The sequence below is a fragment of the Clupea harengus genome, chromosome 2 (assembly GCF_900700415.2).
Source record: "Clupea harengus chromosome 2, Ch_v2.0.2, whole genome shotgun sequence".
Taxonomy (NCBI): Eukaryota; Metazoa; Chordata; class Actinopteri; order Clupeiformes; family Clupeidae; genus Clupea; species Clupea harengus.
This window is the reverse complement of record NC_045153.1, coordinates 29,647,166-29,660,057: the sequence shown is the minus strand read 5'-3', so window position 1 is coordinate 29,660,057 and position 12,892 is coordinate 29,647,166. Positions and strand designations below refer to the sequence as shown.

Below are 12,892 nucleotides of genomic sequence, written 5' to 3'. Positions count from 1 at the left end.
ACACACTTTTAGAAACCAATCCTGGGATAGGGTTACCATTTAGTAGTCGTCAACTTTTAACATTGGGGAAAATCCATGGCTGACGCACTCACCCCCACTAGCATCCGTCAGCTCAGTACGGCGGAGGAAGCCCAGGTAGCCTGTCCGAGCCCATACCGTCTGGGTGTCGCCGAAGCTGAGCTTGGTGCAGAAGTGATCGGCATGCAGGGCCTCTTCACCGTACACAGTGTAGTAGCCCGAGGCGTTGTGAGGGCTGCTCACCCAAACCTGCAACCCAACAGCAGAGAGAGAGAGACAGACATTTGAGAGTGTGCACCAGAGGGCGCCAACGTCACCCTGAAATGGAACTCAAATCCCAACCTCTCTGATGTGTGATGTAAACCGGTCTCTTTAGGAGGCGAGGCCGATCTGAACTACCACTCACCATGCAGACATTTACTGGTAAAAGTGAGCCAACTTTAATGCTGTTTTATTTTATTTTATTTTATTTTTTATATGTTTAAGAACCAGATAGCGCCTCACCTCCCCAAGGTGCGAGTCTCCCAGTGGGCCTTTGGTCTCCGTGTTCGCTATGATGACCTTCACTCCTGGCAGGATCTACGGAGGAAACAGAATTATTGCTGACGCTCCTTTCAGTGGTGAAGGAAATGTAGCCCTGCTTAATGCAGACGTTTAGGAGAGCCCTTACCTTGCCTGACTCCATCAGTGGTAAGCTGTGCGGCGATCCTCTCTCCACCAAACGCACCCTTTAATTCACACACACACAGACACAGACACAATCGTGAAGTCACCAATTCCACAACAGCTCTACATATACACGTAGTCTTCCTCAAACACATATATTCAGTAGAAGGTGTTTTACTTCAAACAGTTATTGGTGAATGTATTGAATTTGTTGGTGTCCCAGGCCATGGCCATTCTACAATTTTTAGAATGTAATGGCCAAACTCCCAGTCGATGAGTGTACCTGTCGTGCCGTAGAGCTCTCATATCCACATAGACGGTGGTCGGGTCGGGTCCAGCTGTGCCCTAGAATGGTGAAGAATGAGATTGGTCATTGTGGACATTTCTGTTGCAATAATTGTGCACAGGGTGACAGCCATCCCATAATGCTTATCAGCTCACATGTGAGGATATGCTGAGCTCTAGCCTATTTGCAAACTCCCTTGGGTAGCTGAAACCTTTTCCCCCCCTGACATGCTCATCACTGATTGAACTGAACTCTGAAGTGGAAAAGGCTAAGGTAAGTGTTTTTGAGACACAGGGCAAAATTAGCATCTACTACACAAGGGCTACAATGTACCAAACTGCTGCTAATGCAATGCAATCATAGCCACCTGAATGGTACAACTCTAACTGCATTCATAACACACCATCTTTTAAAAGCCCTCCTCCTGCAGGACATGATGTGAACACAACACTCCACAACCTCATTTGTCTCACACCAGGTGTTGGCAAGCCAGGTGTTGGCAAGCCAGGTGTTGGCAGGCCAGGTGTTGGCAGGCCAGGCAGACACATGCCCTCAAAAGAGCTTCAGAGGGCAAAGAAGACCCAGGCATCTGAATACATTTATCAGACATGAACACATTTTGGCATAGGCTGTCAATCCAAACCTCACAGAAGGTGATGTAAGAAATGAAATGCGGCCCATGCTTGTAAGCAGTGGCGTACCTAAGGTATTGCGGGTATGGCACGTGCCCTGGGCACCACTTTAAGGGGACTTAAGTTTCTTTTTAAAATGTTTGAATAGTGAAAAAATAATTTTCTTCAGATGTACTTCCTTAACATACTTTCTAACAAAAAATAAGAATAATAAAAACATAGCCCCAGACCTATTCATCTGTCATTCCAATCATGCATTTAAGCCCTCAAAAATAATGTGATATCCATGATCAAAAACTCTAGTTTAGGGTCATCTGTGTCAGTCAAGCAGCAGATCTACTTCACACTGCTTAGCACGCGCACATTTTGTGTGAGCACGAGAGAAAGAGAGAGAGAGGGAGCACCGGTTATGGGGCTTGTCATCGTTGGAATCTGGAGGTAACTAGCTAGCTAATTCACTGAGGGCAAGACTTGAAGGCTATGGATATAAAAGCTTTTTCAAAAAGAAAAAGGATGAAGATAACTAGGCGCAGTCGAGGCCAGAGGAGGTGGACGAAGAGGTATGTCCTGTTACTGACCGGTTGGGCAAGAGCAAGAACAAGAGCAAGGTAAAAGGGAATGAAATTATGAAATCCACGTGGATGACCCAGGTTATCGACCTCCAGACAGCACTCTTTATAGGCCCATATAAACCTCGCTTTACCAAACAAGGCTGATGTTGTTTTCTGATATTGAGAAATGTAATTTCTGTCTATAAATGTTTTCTATGGGTAACCTATGGCGATGTCCATGTCCCATGTCAGTGTGACCTGGCATAAAGGTGTTTTCATGGAGACAAGCAGTGTGGTATGGTGCATTTAGCTACCACAAAATGTCCCTTTAGTTTAGGGGGACCCCCTTACAGGTCTGGGCTAAGCCCCGAATGTTTTTAACGCCTAGCAACGCCCCTTGCCCCTGCTCTTCTGCATGGAGTAAGAGTTCTGTACGCCCCGTGCTTGCCAGCGTTCAGTAGCACTTGATGGCGATATTTGGATTCTGTATTTTTGAGCTGATATTATGGTAAAGTTACTAAAAAGATGGGTGTCAGATGTTTGGAGAGTGGCGCAATTTCAGTGCTAGCCATAGGCGCTAGTTTCCATAGATACGACGCTACTTGTTAGTCAGCAAATCCAAAGTCAAAAACTAACATTGTCAGCTCAGAAAGGGCCTTGTTTGAAATCAAGTGTGTAGTGGTGAACTTCGCAGCCTAGCGATGCAAAAGCCGCTTGATAAAACCCTGATACAACGCTAAAACACCAGCCATAAGCAGTCTTCTTCTTCCTGCAGCCTTGGAGAGAAAGAAGATGAGTTGCTAGGATTCTACACAAGCAGGCTACTGGAGCTCACACAGCAAACAGCACACTACGGTCGGCTATTAGGAATTGCAAAAAAAAAAAGATTTCACTTGCCAGCCAGTACAGAGTATTACAAATTGAAAGCACAACCCAGCTCTAACAAGTTGACTATGCTATACATCACATGCTATGCACTCATGTCAGTAAGGGGTCATAAGTAGTTTGAACCCCACCTCAGTATGGTTTCAATATCATAGCAGTCTTTGAGTCCTTAAGAACTTCTACTCCTTTTGGCTTTGACTAAGCTCAGGAATGATGTACTTGTGTCATAGGGGAGGCGGAGTTACTGAGGACGTCACCTATGGGACCTCAATGATGCATAGACTCAGACTAAAAAGTGCCTATTTGTCAATCGGTTAATCTGTTTTCTACAGTCTACAATCGAATCTACAATGTTATCTTGTCCTGTTCACCTGATAACAAAATGACACTGTAAAGGGAAAGCTCTTCTAAATGCCATGCATTTACAAACACACACACACACACACACACACACACACAAGAAGCAACTGCCCCCTTGAGAAGCACTCTAAAAGCCCCACACCAGGCCGTGCTAGCGCCCATGATGCCCCGCCAGCTCAAAGTACCTGCTCTGCCAGCTTCCCCAGCCTGTTGGGCTGACAAGGGGGCACAGGGAATAGGACAGGACGAGAGGAAGAGAGGAAGAGGAGAGAAGAGGAGAGACAGAGTCACACAGAACACACAGTACCACACAAGCACCAATAGACAGAGACACACAGAGAAAGGGAGGGAGTCGTGAGAGGAGAACAGACAAACAAAGCACAGCAAAAAAGGAGAGAAAAAACAGTGAAAAGAGGAGCTCAGACACCAAAGGAGAAAGGTGAGAACCGGAGTTCAGGGACAACTGCCCTCCTCCAGTACGTTACATAAAAGATAACTTATTGGGAAAAGATCTCTTACAGAAGAATCCATGTGATAATAATGTGAGTGGAGGGTGAGGGAGGGGGGGGAGAGGGGCTTTTTGGGTGGGGTGGGTTGGGGGGCGAGTCCCTTACCTGCAGGCAGATGGCCACGTTGACGCGGCAACCAAAGGTGGTGCTGACGGCGCGGGCGGACAGGCCCAGGTCCTTGAAGATCTTGGAGAAGGACTGGGTGAGGGTGATGCGCGGCCTCTCCTCCGCCACCACCATGCAGGTGCGCACGCACGATAGGTTCACGTTCCGCAGCTGAGTGCACCAATCAGAGGACAGAAGGAGGGTGAGACAACAAGGGACTGTCACCTTACGTCTGTTTCAATCACCTCGCAATCATGAAGATGTTAAAAATCATAACAAAGTTCATCAAAATAGTCACTCAGTTAACCACTACTAAAGAATTAGTGAGAGAGAGAGTTAGTAAATGTATGCAGGGTACTGAATACACTGCAATACACAATGCTATTGCTATCTATACGTACAGAAATTCATAAATACATGTCATGTCAATAGGAAATGAATGAAACTGATATATAGAATAGGGATGAAATGCTGGTGAACAGGTATGTGTCAGTGTGCCTGTGCTGGTGAACAGGTGTGTGTCAGTGTGCCTGTGCTGGTGAACAGGTATGTGTCAGTGTGCCTGTGCTGGTGAACAGGTCTGTGTCAGTGTGCTGGTGAACAGGTATGTGTCAGTGTGCCTGTGTGCCTGTGCTTGTGAACAGGTGTGTGTCTGTGTGCCTGTGCTGGTGAACAGGTATGTGTCAGTGTGTCAGTGTGCCTGTGCTTGTGAACAGGTGTGTGTCTGTGTCAGTGACCCTGTGCTGGTGAACAGGTGTGTGTCAGTGTGCTGGTGAACAGGTCTGTGTCAGTGTGCCTGTGCTGGTGAACAGGTATGTGTCAGTGTGTCTGTGCTGGTGAACATGTGTGTGTCAGTGGTGTGCCTGTGCTGGTGAACAGGTGTGTGTCAGTGTGCTGGTGAACAGGTCTGTGTCAGTGTGCCTGTGCTGGTGAACAGGTATGTGTCAGTGTGCCTGTGCTGGTGAACAGGTCTGTGTCAGTGTGCTGGTGAACAGGTGTGTGTCAGTGTGCCTGTGTGCCTGTGCTTGTGAACAGGTGTGTGTCTGTGTGCCTGTGCTGGTGAACAGGTATGTGTCAGTGTGTCAGTGTGCCTGTGCTTGTGAACAGGTGTGTGTCTGTGTCAGTGACCCTGTGCTGGTGAACAGGTGTGTGTCAGTGTGCTGGTGAACAGGTCTGTGTCGGTGTGCCTGTGCTGGTGAACAGGTATGTGTCAGTGTGCCTGTGCTGGTGAACAGGTATGTGTCAGTGCGCCTGTGCTGGTGAACAGGTGTGTGTCAGTATGCCTGTGCTGGTGAACAGGTGTGTGTCAGTGCGCCTGTGTGCCTGTGCTGGTGAAGAGGTATGTGCCTGAACTGGTACAGGTATGTGTCAGTGGCCTGTGCTGGTGAACAGGTGTGTGTCAGTGCGCCTGTGGGACTGACCCTGAGAGCCTCCGTCTGGGAGCCCAGGCCCTTGGTGCACATCTCCATGACGGAGTAGGAGCAGAAGGTGACCCGCACTTTGTACTGGCTGACGGCGGACAGCCACAGCGACACGTTGCTCTCCAGCTCCAGAGGGGGAACCAGGATGGACTGGTGACCAGAGTAAACACTGTGTACACACACACACACACACACACACACACACACACACACACACACACACACACACACACAGGGAGGTCAGCTCAGCTCAGCTCAGCTCACACACACACACACGGAGGTCAGCTCACACATACACCACATACATAAACGGAACACAATCACACACACACACACACACACACACACACACACACACACACACTCGATGCCACTCACCTGCACAGGCACCAGAGAGCGAAGCCCAGGCCGCAGTAGGGGTCGAGGCAGATGGCGATCTGCCGCGAGGGGTAGAGCTCACACTGCAGCTTAATGGAGCGACACAAGGCACTGGTGGCGGAATGGGACATCTGAGGTGGACACAGAAAGGGCAGCTCTTACTACCACAGCCACTCCATCAACAACATCAAATGCTGCAGCACCGTACAGAATCAGATGTAATGATGACCTATTCCTGACCTCGCAGGACTCTACAGATCCACACCACAGTGGAGGATATGCTACACCCACTGCTTTTAACGGCTCGGCTCAAAAAGTACAGCAAACCAAACCCGTTTTTTAAAACTTAACGGCTTTACTGTTCAGAGTGAGCGTAGATAAGACCTCCCAAGGACTCGACTGAAGTGGAGCCTGTGCTAGATCCCTCTTTTGCATTTGGTGTAAAGCACTTGCTGCTAATCCAGGGGCGATTTAAGGCCCTTTCATTAGATAAAATGGGTCTGATCTTCAGAGGTGGGAGGCAGGGGAGCTGAGCACGTCTGGGTGGTTTTAAAGCCTCTCAGTTTTCACCAGGCAGGGGCATCAAACGTCCAGCATCCCCATCCCCATCCCTATCCCCATCCCTATCCCTCTCCTCTCCTCTCCTCTTCGCCCTCATGCAACCTCCTCTATGTTTCACACAAACGGTACCTTGACGCCCGCTAGGATGCCCGTGGTGGACACACTGAAGTCCAGATACGCCAGCATCTCTGGGGTGGGGGGTTTGTAGATCTGGGGGCTTTTCCTTCTGGGGAGATCATCTGGTGCACAGGAGAGATGCAGTCAATGAGGCAAAATGTCAACGAGAAAGAAGACAAAATGGAGGGTTCATCAGTGTGGTTAGAGCTAGGGTGGACCATAGAGCTAGGGGTGCTTTTGGACCATAGACGTTGACTAGAGCCGGAGGGAGCTGCAGGGAGTACCTGTGTCCAGCACCATGGGCCAGGTCTTCACGTCCACAGCCGCCGCCGCCTCTTTGGATTTCAGCAGCTTCATTATTGCTTGAGTGGTGAGAATGCAGACCGACTTGCTGACCTGTCAATCACAGGCAGACTCATGAGGGACAAGTAAGGTCACACTGGGCTATGGAGAGCCGTGGGGGGGGGGGGGGGTCGTGGGGGTCGTTGGTGGGTTAAAAGGGGTTTAGGTTTGTGGTTTACCTCCACTATCATCTTGACCGTGGGCAGAGTGGTGGCCAGGTTCTGGGGATGGGGGGGTCTGACCGTGACCGGCACGCAGCCGGCGTACAGGCACCCGTAGAAGGTGGCGATCAGGTCAATGCCTGCGAAGGAGTAACGGGTGTAACCTAATTATTCATCATAACATTCCATCTTAACTACAGAAGTTGGTTTAGTAGTAGACTTTTTTGATACAGTGTTGATGTAGGGATGATGTTCTCACCAGGGGGGTAGACCAGTGCCACGTGGTCCCCTGTGTTCAGTCTGCCCTTCTCCATCAGCGCCACGGCAACACGCTCCGCCCGCTTGTGCAGCTGCAGGCAGGAGGCTGTGCTGGCAACTGTGCCCTGTACACACACACACACACACACACACACACACACACACACACACACACACACACACACACACACACACACACACACACACACACACACACACACACACACACACACACACACACACACACACACACACACACACACACACACACACACACACATACAAATTAAATGAACTATGAATAAATAAATACAGTCATTTGAGAAAGAAAATATAACCCATGCCAGGCAAGCACTAAAGACAGTGCCACTACCTCATCTGGCCACAAGATGGTGCTTTACCTTAGCGTTTAGCAGCATAAACAGAGGGTGGTCAGGGGTGGCCTGGGCTCTCCACTGCAGCACATCTTGCATATACAAGAACTGCCGAAGAGAGGGTAAGAGAGTAAGAGAGAGACATAAATATGCAGCTGTAAGGTGTTTCTAAGGAATCTCTTGACCAGCAGTGATGACACATGACTGATGGGAGGTGGAGGTTTTATGGAGGTTAGGGGGTGAAGAATGGGGATCCTTACCCGACCTAGGCCTCAGTGGCCCTGCCTGCGTGCGTGTGTGTGTGATGGAGGTGGATGGGGATGGAGATGTACCTTACGTGCCTGGTCATTGTCCTCCAGCTGAGCCACGTCCCTCCCACAGGCCTGAGCGATGCGCTTTCCCGCCACAAGGTTCCCCACGATCATGGAGGCCGGTCCCACCTCTGCCCAACACAGCCCAACGGTCAGTGATACACTCTCTCACACACACACACACACACACATGCGCACACAGACACACGCACACACACAGACACAAACACGCATGCGCACACACACACACGCATGCGCACACAGACACACACACACCTATATAAGGTCCCTGCCCTAATGCGGAAGATGACTTATGGTGGCTTCATACGAGCACACCCATTTTGTGAAGTGTGTTACAGAGTGATATCATTACAAAGTTAATCAGACACACACATGTAAACATAACAGACAGACAAACACACACACACACACACACACACACACACACACACACACACACACACACACACACACACACAGGCATGCCTGTATGTTGAGTTAGTAGGCATGCACTGCCACACACCTGTACCTGGTTGTTTCTGCCGGGGCTTGGGCAGGTTGGTGACGCAGGTGTGCGGGCACATGAGCACGTTGCAGGGGTGCAGCGCGCCCTCCAGGAAACGCTGCTTGGTCTCCGAGATGTGGATGCCACCCAGGGGGCCTTGGGCAGCGTGTTGGCGGGCACCAGCGCCAGACAGTACACCCCCACCTGGTGGATACTGTCTATGGCCTGGGGCACACAGAGAGTGAGAAAAAGGAGAAGCGGTCACGTTAGTGTGAGAGGGAGAGACGGCAAGATAAAGTCGAAGTTGTCTCAGAAGACAACTTAGGAGGTTGAGTTGAGGAGTTCTGCATGCTTGTAGGCCTTTCATGTAAAGTCTGTTTGCTTATGGAGAGTCAGAGTGATTTCATTTCACCTCCTGAATGTGTGTGTAGGGGCAAGCCAACCTCTGCAGGCCTTCAGTGTGGAGGTTAGATGAGTGTGTGTGTGTGTGTGTGTGTGTGTGTGTGTGTGTGTGTGTGTGTGTGTACCTGCAGCACGCGACTCATCCACTGGAAGCTGTCCTCTTCTGAGGCGTCTGGCCGCTGCTCTGCCACCACCACAATGCGTTCATCCCGCAGCACCGACACTGAGAACACAGCGATTCTACAACACACACACACACACACACACACACACACACACACACACACATACACAGAAACCTTACCACACATATCCATCATCAGACTATTAAATATGCTGTATGATAATAGAACTCATCCTCACACACACACACACACACACACACACACACACACACACACACACACACACACACACACACACACAAACCAAGGTCCTTACTCACCTTCCTCTGTATACAAACTTCATGGGCTCCACTGCTAATGCCGTGGCAACCACGTCATCGGCATTGTGTCTACGACCACTGACCACCATCAGCCCTTCCATCTTACCCACCACAAACACTAGGTTGTCCTGGCAACAGAAGAAAACAAAGACAACTCACTCAACATTTTCACTAGACCTGGTGTGGTTCTTCAGAAAGCAGGTTTAACAAACTTTGAGCCTAACCCTGAACTCTTGAGTTGATGAACCCTGAGATGGGAAACCCTGAGAACAGCTGATCTGGAGTCAGTTCCATCGACTGAGTATATTCATTCTGAGATAAGTGCGTGTCCGACGTATTATAAAAAGCCATCATCAACGGATCACAGATACTAATGAGTCACCATGGCAACCAGTAAGAAAAAAAGCAACACAGCTGCAGACCTCCGTGAAGCTGATCATCAGAAAATTACTAAAAGTATTGCTTTTTCCTTTGTGCTGTAAAAATCATCTCTCATCTGAATCTGTCAATCGTTTGTCTTGTGGTAACCAGCGAGCAGGTTAGGTTCGATGAGACAGTTACTATGGCAACTGACCCAAAGTTTGAGATTCATCTCTCTCTGGAACACAAAAGCCAGAGTTTCCCCTCATTTCAGGGTTAACAAACTCAGAGTTTGAACTAAACCCGCTTTCTGGAATCCCCTCTGCTGTCTGAATGAGACAGGCTGCTGTATCTGGTGCACAGAAAGAGAGAGTGACCCGGGGGTTCACTGGAGCCTCACCGGGCCCACGAAGCCCAGCAGAGAGGTGCGTGTGAAGGGCCGGTCACTGATGGGGGCCCCCGACGCTGTCACTGGGATGGTCTGAAAGACATGAAGAGAAAAAGAAAAAAAACTCTCAAATCTCTCTCACTCTCTTTCTCTCTCACTCTCTCTCTCTCCCCCTCTTCCTCATACAAAACTCACACACATACAAAGATATCACACAGCACAAGTTAGGGGCAGGGGAGCACTCCCTCACCTCAAAGATGTTTTTGGTCATGCCAGGCAGGCCGTAATAGGAGATGGCGGTGGTGCTGGAGCTGACGCAGATCTCCCCCACCTCGTCCGTCTGACACAGGTAGGGCGTGCCGTCCACCCGCACCACACACACCAGAGCTGTGGGGGGGACACATCGCATCGCACGTCACATTATCTATCAGCTGTCAGACACGCCTGAACAACACTAGCACCGTGCATCAACAACACACATCACACACACAACTTGATTGGGTTTGCCTTTACGTCACGCCTTTACACTGTAAGAGGCTCCCCTCAGAGGGGAAATAATTGGTGCGTGGCGGATGAGAGCAGCGTTCCTGTTCAATCGACTCAGAGAGAGAGTGGGAGAGTGAGCGCACCTCCGGGCATGACCTGACCCACGTCCTGCACGGTCAGCACCGACAGCTTCTCCTCCGTGTCCACGCGGATCACGCTGTGGCTCAGACCGCTCATGGACAGCACCGCCTTGCCCGGGGGAGGAATGCCCGTCTCTGGAGGCCTGCACACGCAAACACACACACACACACACACACACCCACACACACACACAAAACACAAACACACACAGTATGAAAAGACATGACGCAGGTGTTAAGGCTTCATGTGTGTGTGGGAGCTGTAGTAGCGGTGCCGGACCTGCGGATGGCGACGGTCATGGCCTCAGAGGAGCAGGCGCACGGGCAGATCACCTCTGGCCTCAGGCCTCGGGCCTGGAAAACGTTCAGGAAGGCGTCACATGACGAGATAGACCCTGAAGACACAAGCACACACACACACACACACAAAAGAAATCAGACCATCAGTTCCATGTCAGTTTGGAAGCTATAGCGTCATTCTTGGTTTGTTTCTATATCAACTGTGTTGCTTTATTGCCAAGGTGTACCACTGAAACATCTGCATAGAGAGGGGATCTGTGAAACATCTGCATAGAGAGGTGATGTGTGTGGGGGTGTGTAGAGAGGTGATGTGTGTGTGTGTGTAGAGATGATGTGTGTGTGTGTGGTGTGTGTGTGTGTGTGTGTGTGTGTAGAGAGATGATGTGTGTGTGTGTGTGTGTAGTACTCACAGGGGTTGGCTCCATCTGCTACTATCAGCATCCGTAAGGAGCTCAGGCTGATGTCTCGCTGGTCCCTCTGGGCCAACAGTGACCAGTGCATGTCTCTGGATTTCACCACCGCTACCCTGGCTGCTCACACACACACGCACACAAAAAGGTAAATTACACACTGATTTAAATAAAAAGACAAATTGATGGCTGAGGTAATGCAAATGATTATTTGCAAATGATTATTTGAGGCCATAAGTAAAATCACAGCTTGTTTTACACCTGTGCCATCAACAGAGGACACTTCTAACCCCCCCTGCTGTGTATGGCCTTAAATAAGCACCTGCACCCTGAGCTCCAGAGGCACTGAGGAGGGGAGTAGAGGAGAGAGGAGGAGGAGGAGGAGTGAGGAGGAGGAGGAGGAGGAGTGAGGAGGAGAGAGGAGGAGGAGGGGGTCTCACCTTTGTAGGTGTGCACTTTCTGGATCCAGGAGAGGGGGTTGACTTTCATCAGGGAGTAGGGGATGCTGATTACGTGCATCCGGTTCATCACACTCTGCCACACACACACACACACACACACACACACACACACAACACAACACAGAGACAAGGTAAGTAAGGAGGAGAGACACACATGGGGAGCTTGTTGTTGTTGTTAGTATGTTCTAGTATGTTCTACAGGCTACAAAATGTGAGGGAACAATGGCAGGTCAGTCATTACATCTACTGCAGTTACAGAAAGCCTCTAGTGTGATCTAGGAACCATCGTGTACATTCCTGTGTGTGTGTGTGTGTGTGTGTGTGTGTGTGTGTTGTGTGTGTGTGTGTGTGTGTGTGTGAATGTATGTGTAAGTGAATGTGAGAGATTCAGTCCGTCAGTAAATATGTCATCTCACCGTATGTACTCCATGCCACAGTCCTGCATCCCTCTTGAAGTCAAGGACGTTTGTTATGGTTTCCCCTGGAGACAAGAGTAGGCATGTTTATAAATGTGTAAAACATAAACCAGAAGCGCTTCAGTCTCAGTCGCTACCTCAGCCGACCTTCAAATGGCCTCATAAGCATCAGAACATTTTACAGCTCCGTTCTTTTTTTCCCCCCCCTGCTCAGCGCAGGCAGTTACACAGTCAACTATAAAACCTAAGTGAGTTTCAGATCTCTGGCACCGATAAGTGCGGTTACTATGGTTACTATGGCACCTGTGTCTTGGAAACGCCTCAGTGGGGACTCTGACGGGAAGTTTATTTGGGATGGAACTGGGGCACGCACGATCCGCTCCACACACCGCACACCGCCCGCCCGCCTCCCCTGAGGCATGCCGTCAAGTTCCCCCCCCAGCGGTGACAGCCGCAGTCACTCACCCTCTGTGTAGCCGCAGGCTTGTGTAAGTGCGTGGCAATGAGCCAACATGGCGGCGTGGGAGACAGCGATGCCCATGGTGCTCCCCTCCTTACTGGTTTTGTACTGCGGAGAGAAACAGAGAGAGCACGGACAACCCAATCAGGTTTCACACCACACACGGCAGCCTGCCTGCCTGTCA

The 12,892-nt window shown here is 50.0% G+C and overlaps 1 protein-coding gene across 1 annotated transcript in view; it reads right to left on the bottom strand.

Moving 5' to 3' along the window:
• Positions 1-12,892, bottom strand: part of dip2a (disco-interacting protein 2 homolog A) — a 100,797-nt gene that overhangs the window by 3,031 nt on the left and 84,874 nt on the right. Inside the window, 25 exon segments of the mRNA XM_012837271.3 lie at positions 93-267; positions 523-597; positions 689-746; positions 968-1,029; positions 4,013-4,183; positions 5,434-5,602; positions 5,812-5,942; positions 6,502-6,611; positions 6,774-6,885; positions 7,011-7,132; positions 7,252-7,375; positions 7,652-7,732; positions 7,957-8,066; positions 8,465-8,596; positions 8,599-8,665; positions 8,968-9,082; positions 9,288-9,415; positions 10,048-10,128; positions 10,286-10,422; positions 10,665-10,804; positions 10,942-11,056; positions 11,372-11,491; positions 11,812-11,905; positions 12,249-12,313; positions 12,714-12,816. Of these exon segments, the coding sequence (XP_012692725.2) occupies positions 93-267; positions 523-597; positions 689-746; positions 968-1,029; positions 4,013-4,183; positions 5,434-5,602; positions 5,812-5,942; positions 6,502-6,611; positions 6,774-6,885; positions 7,011-7,132; positions 7,252-7,375; positions 7,652-7,732; positions 7,957-8,066; positions 8,465-8,596; positions 8,599-8,665; positions 8,968-9,082; positions 9,288-9,415; positions 10,048-10,128; positions 10,286-10,422; positions 10,665-10,804; positions 10,942-11,056; positions 11,372-11,491; positions 11,812-11,905; positions 12,249-12,313; positions 12,714-12,816 (2,797 nt within the window).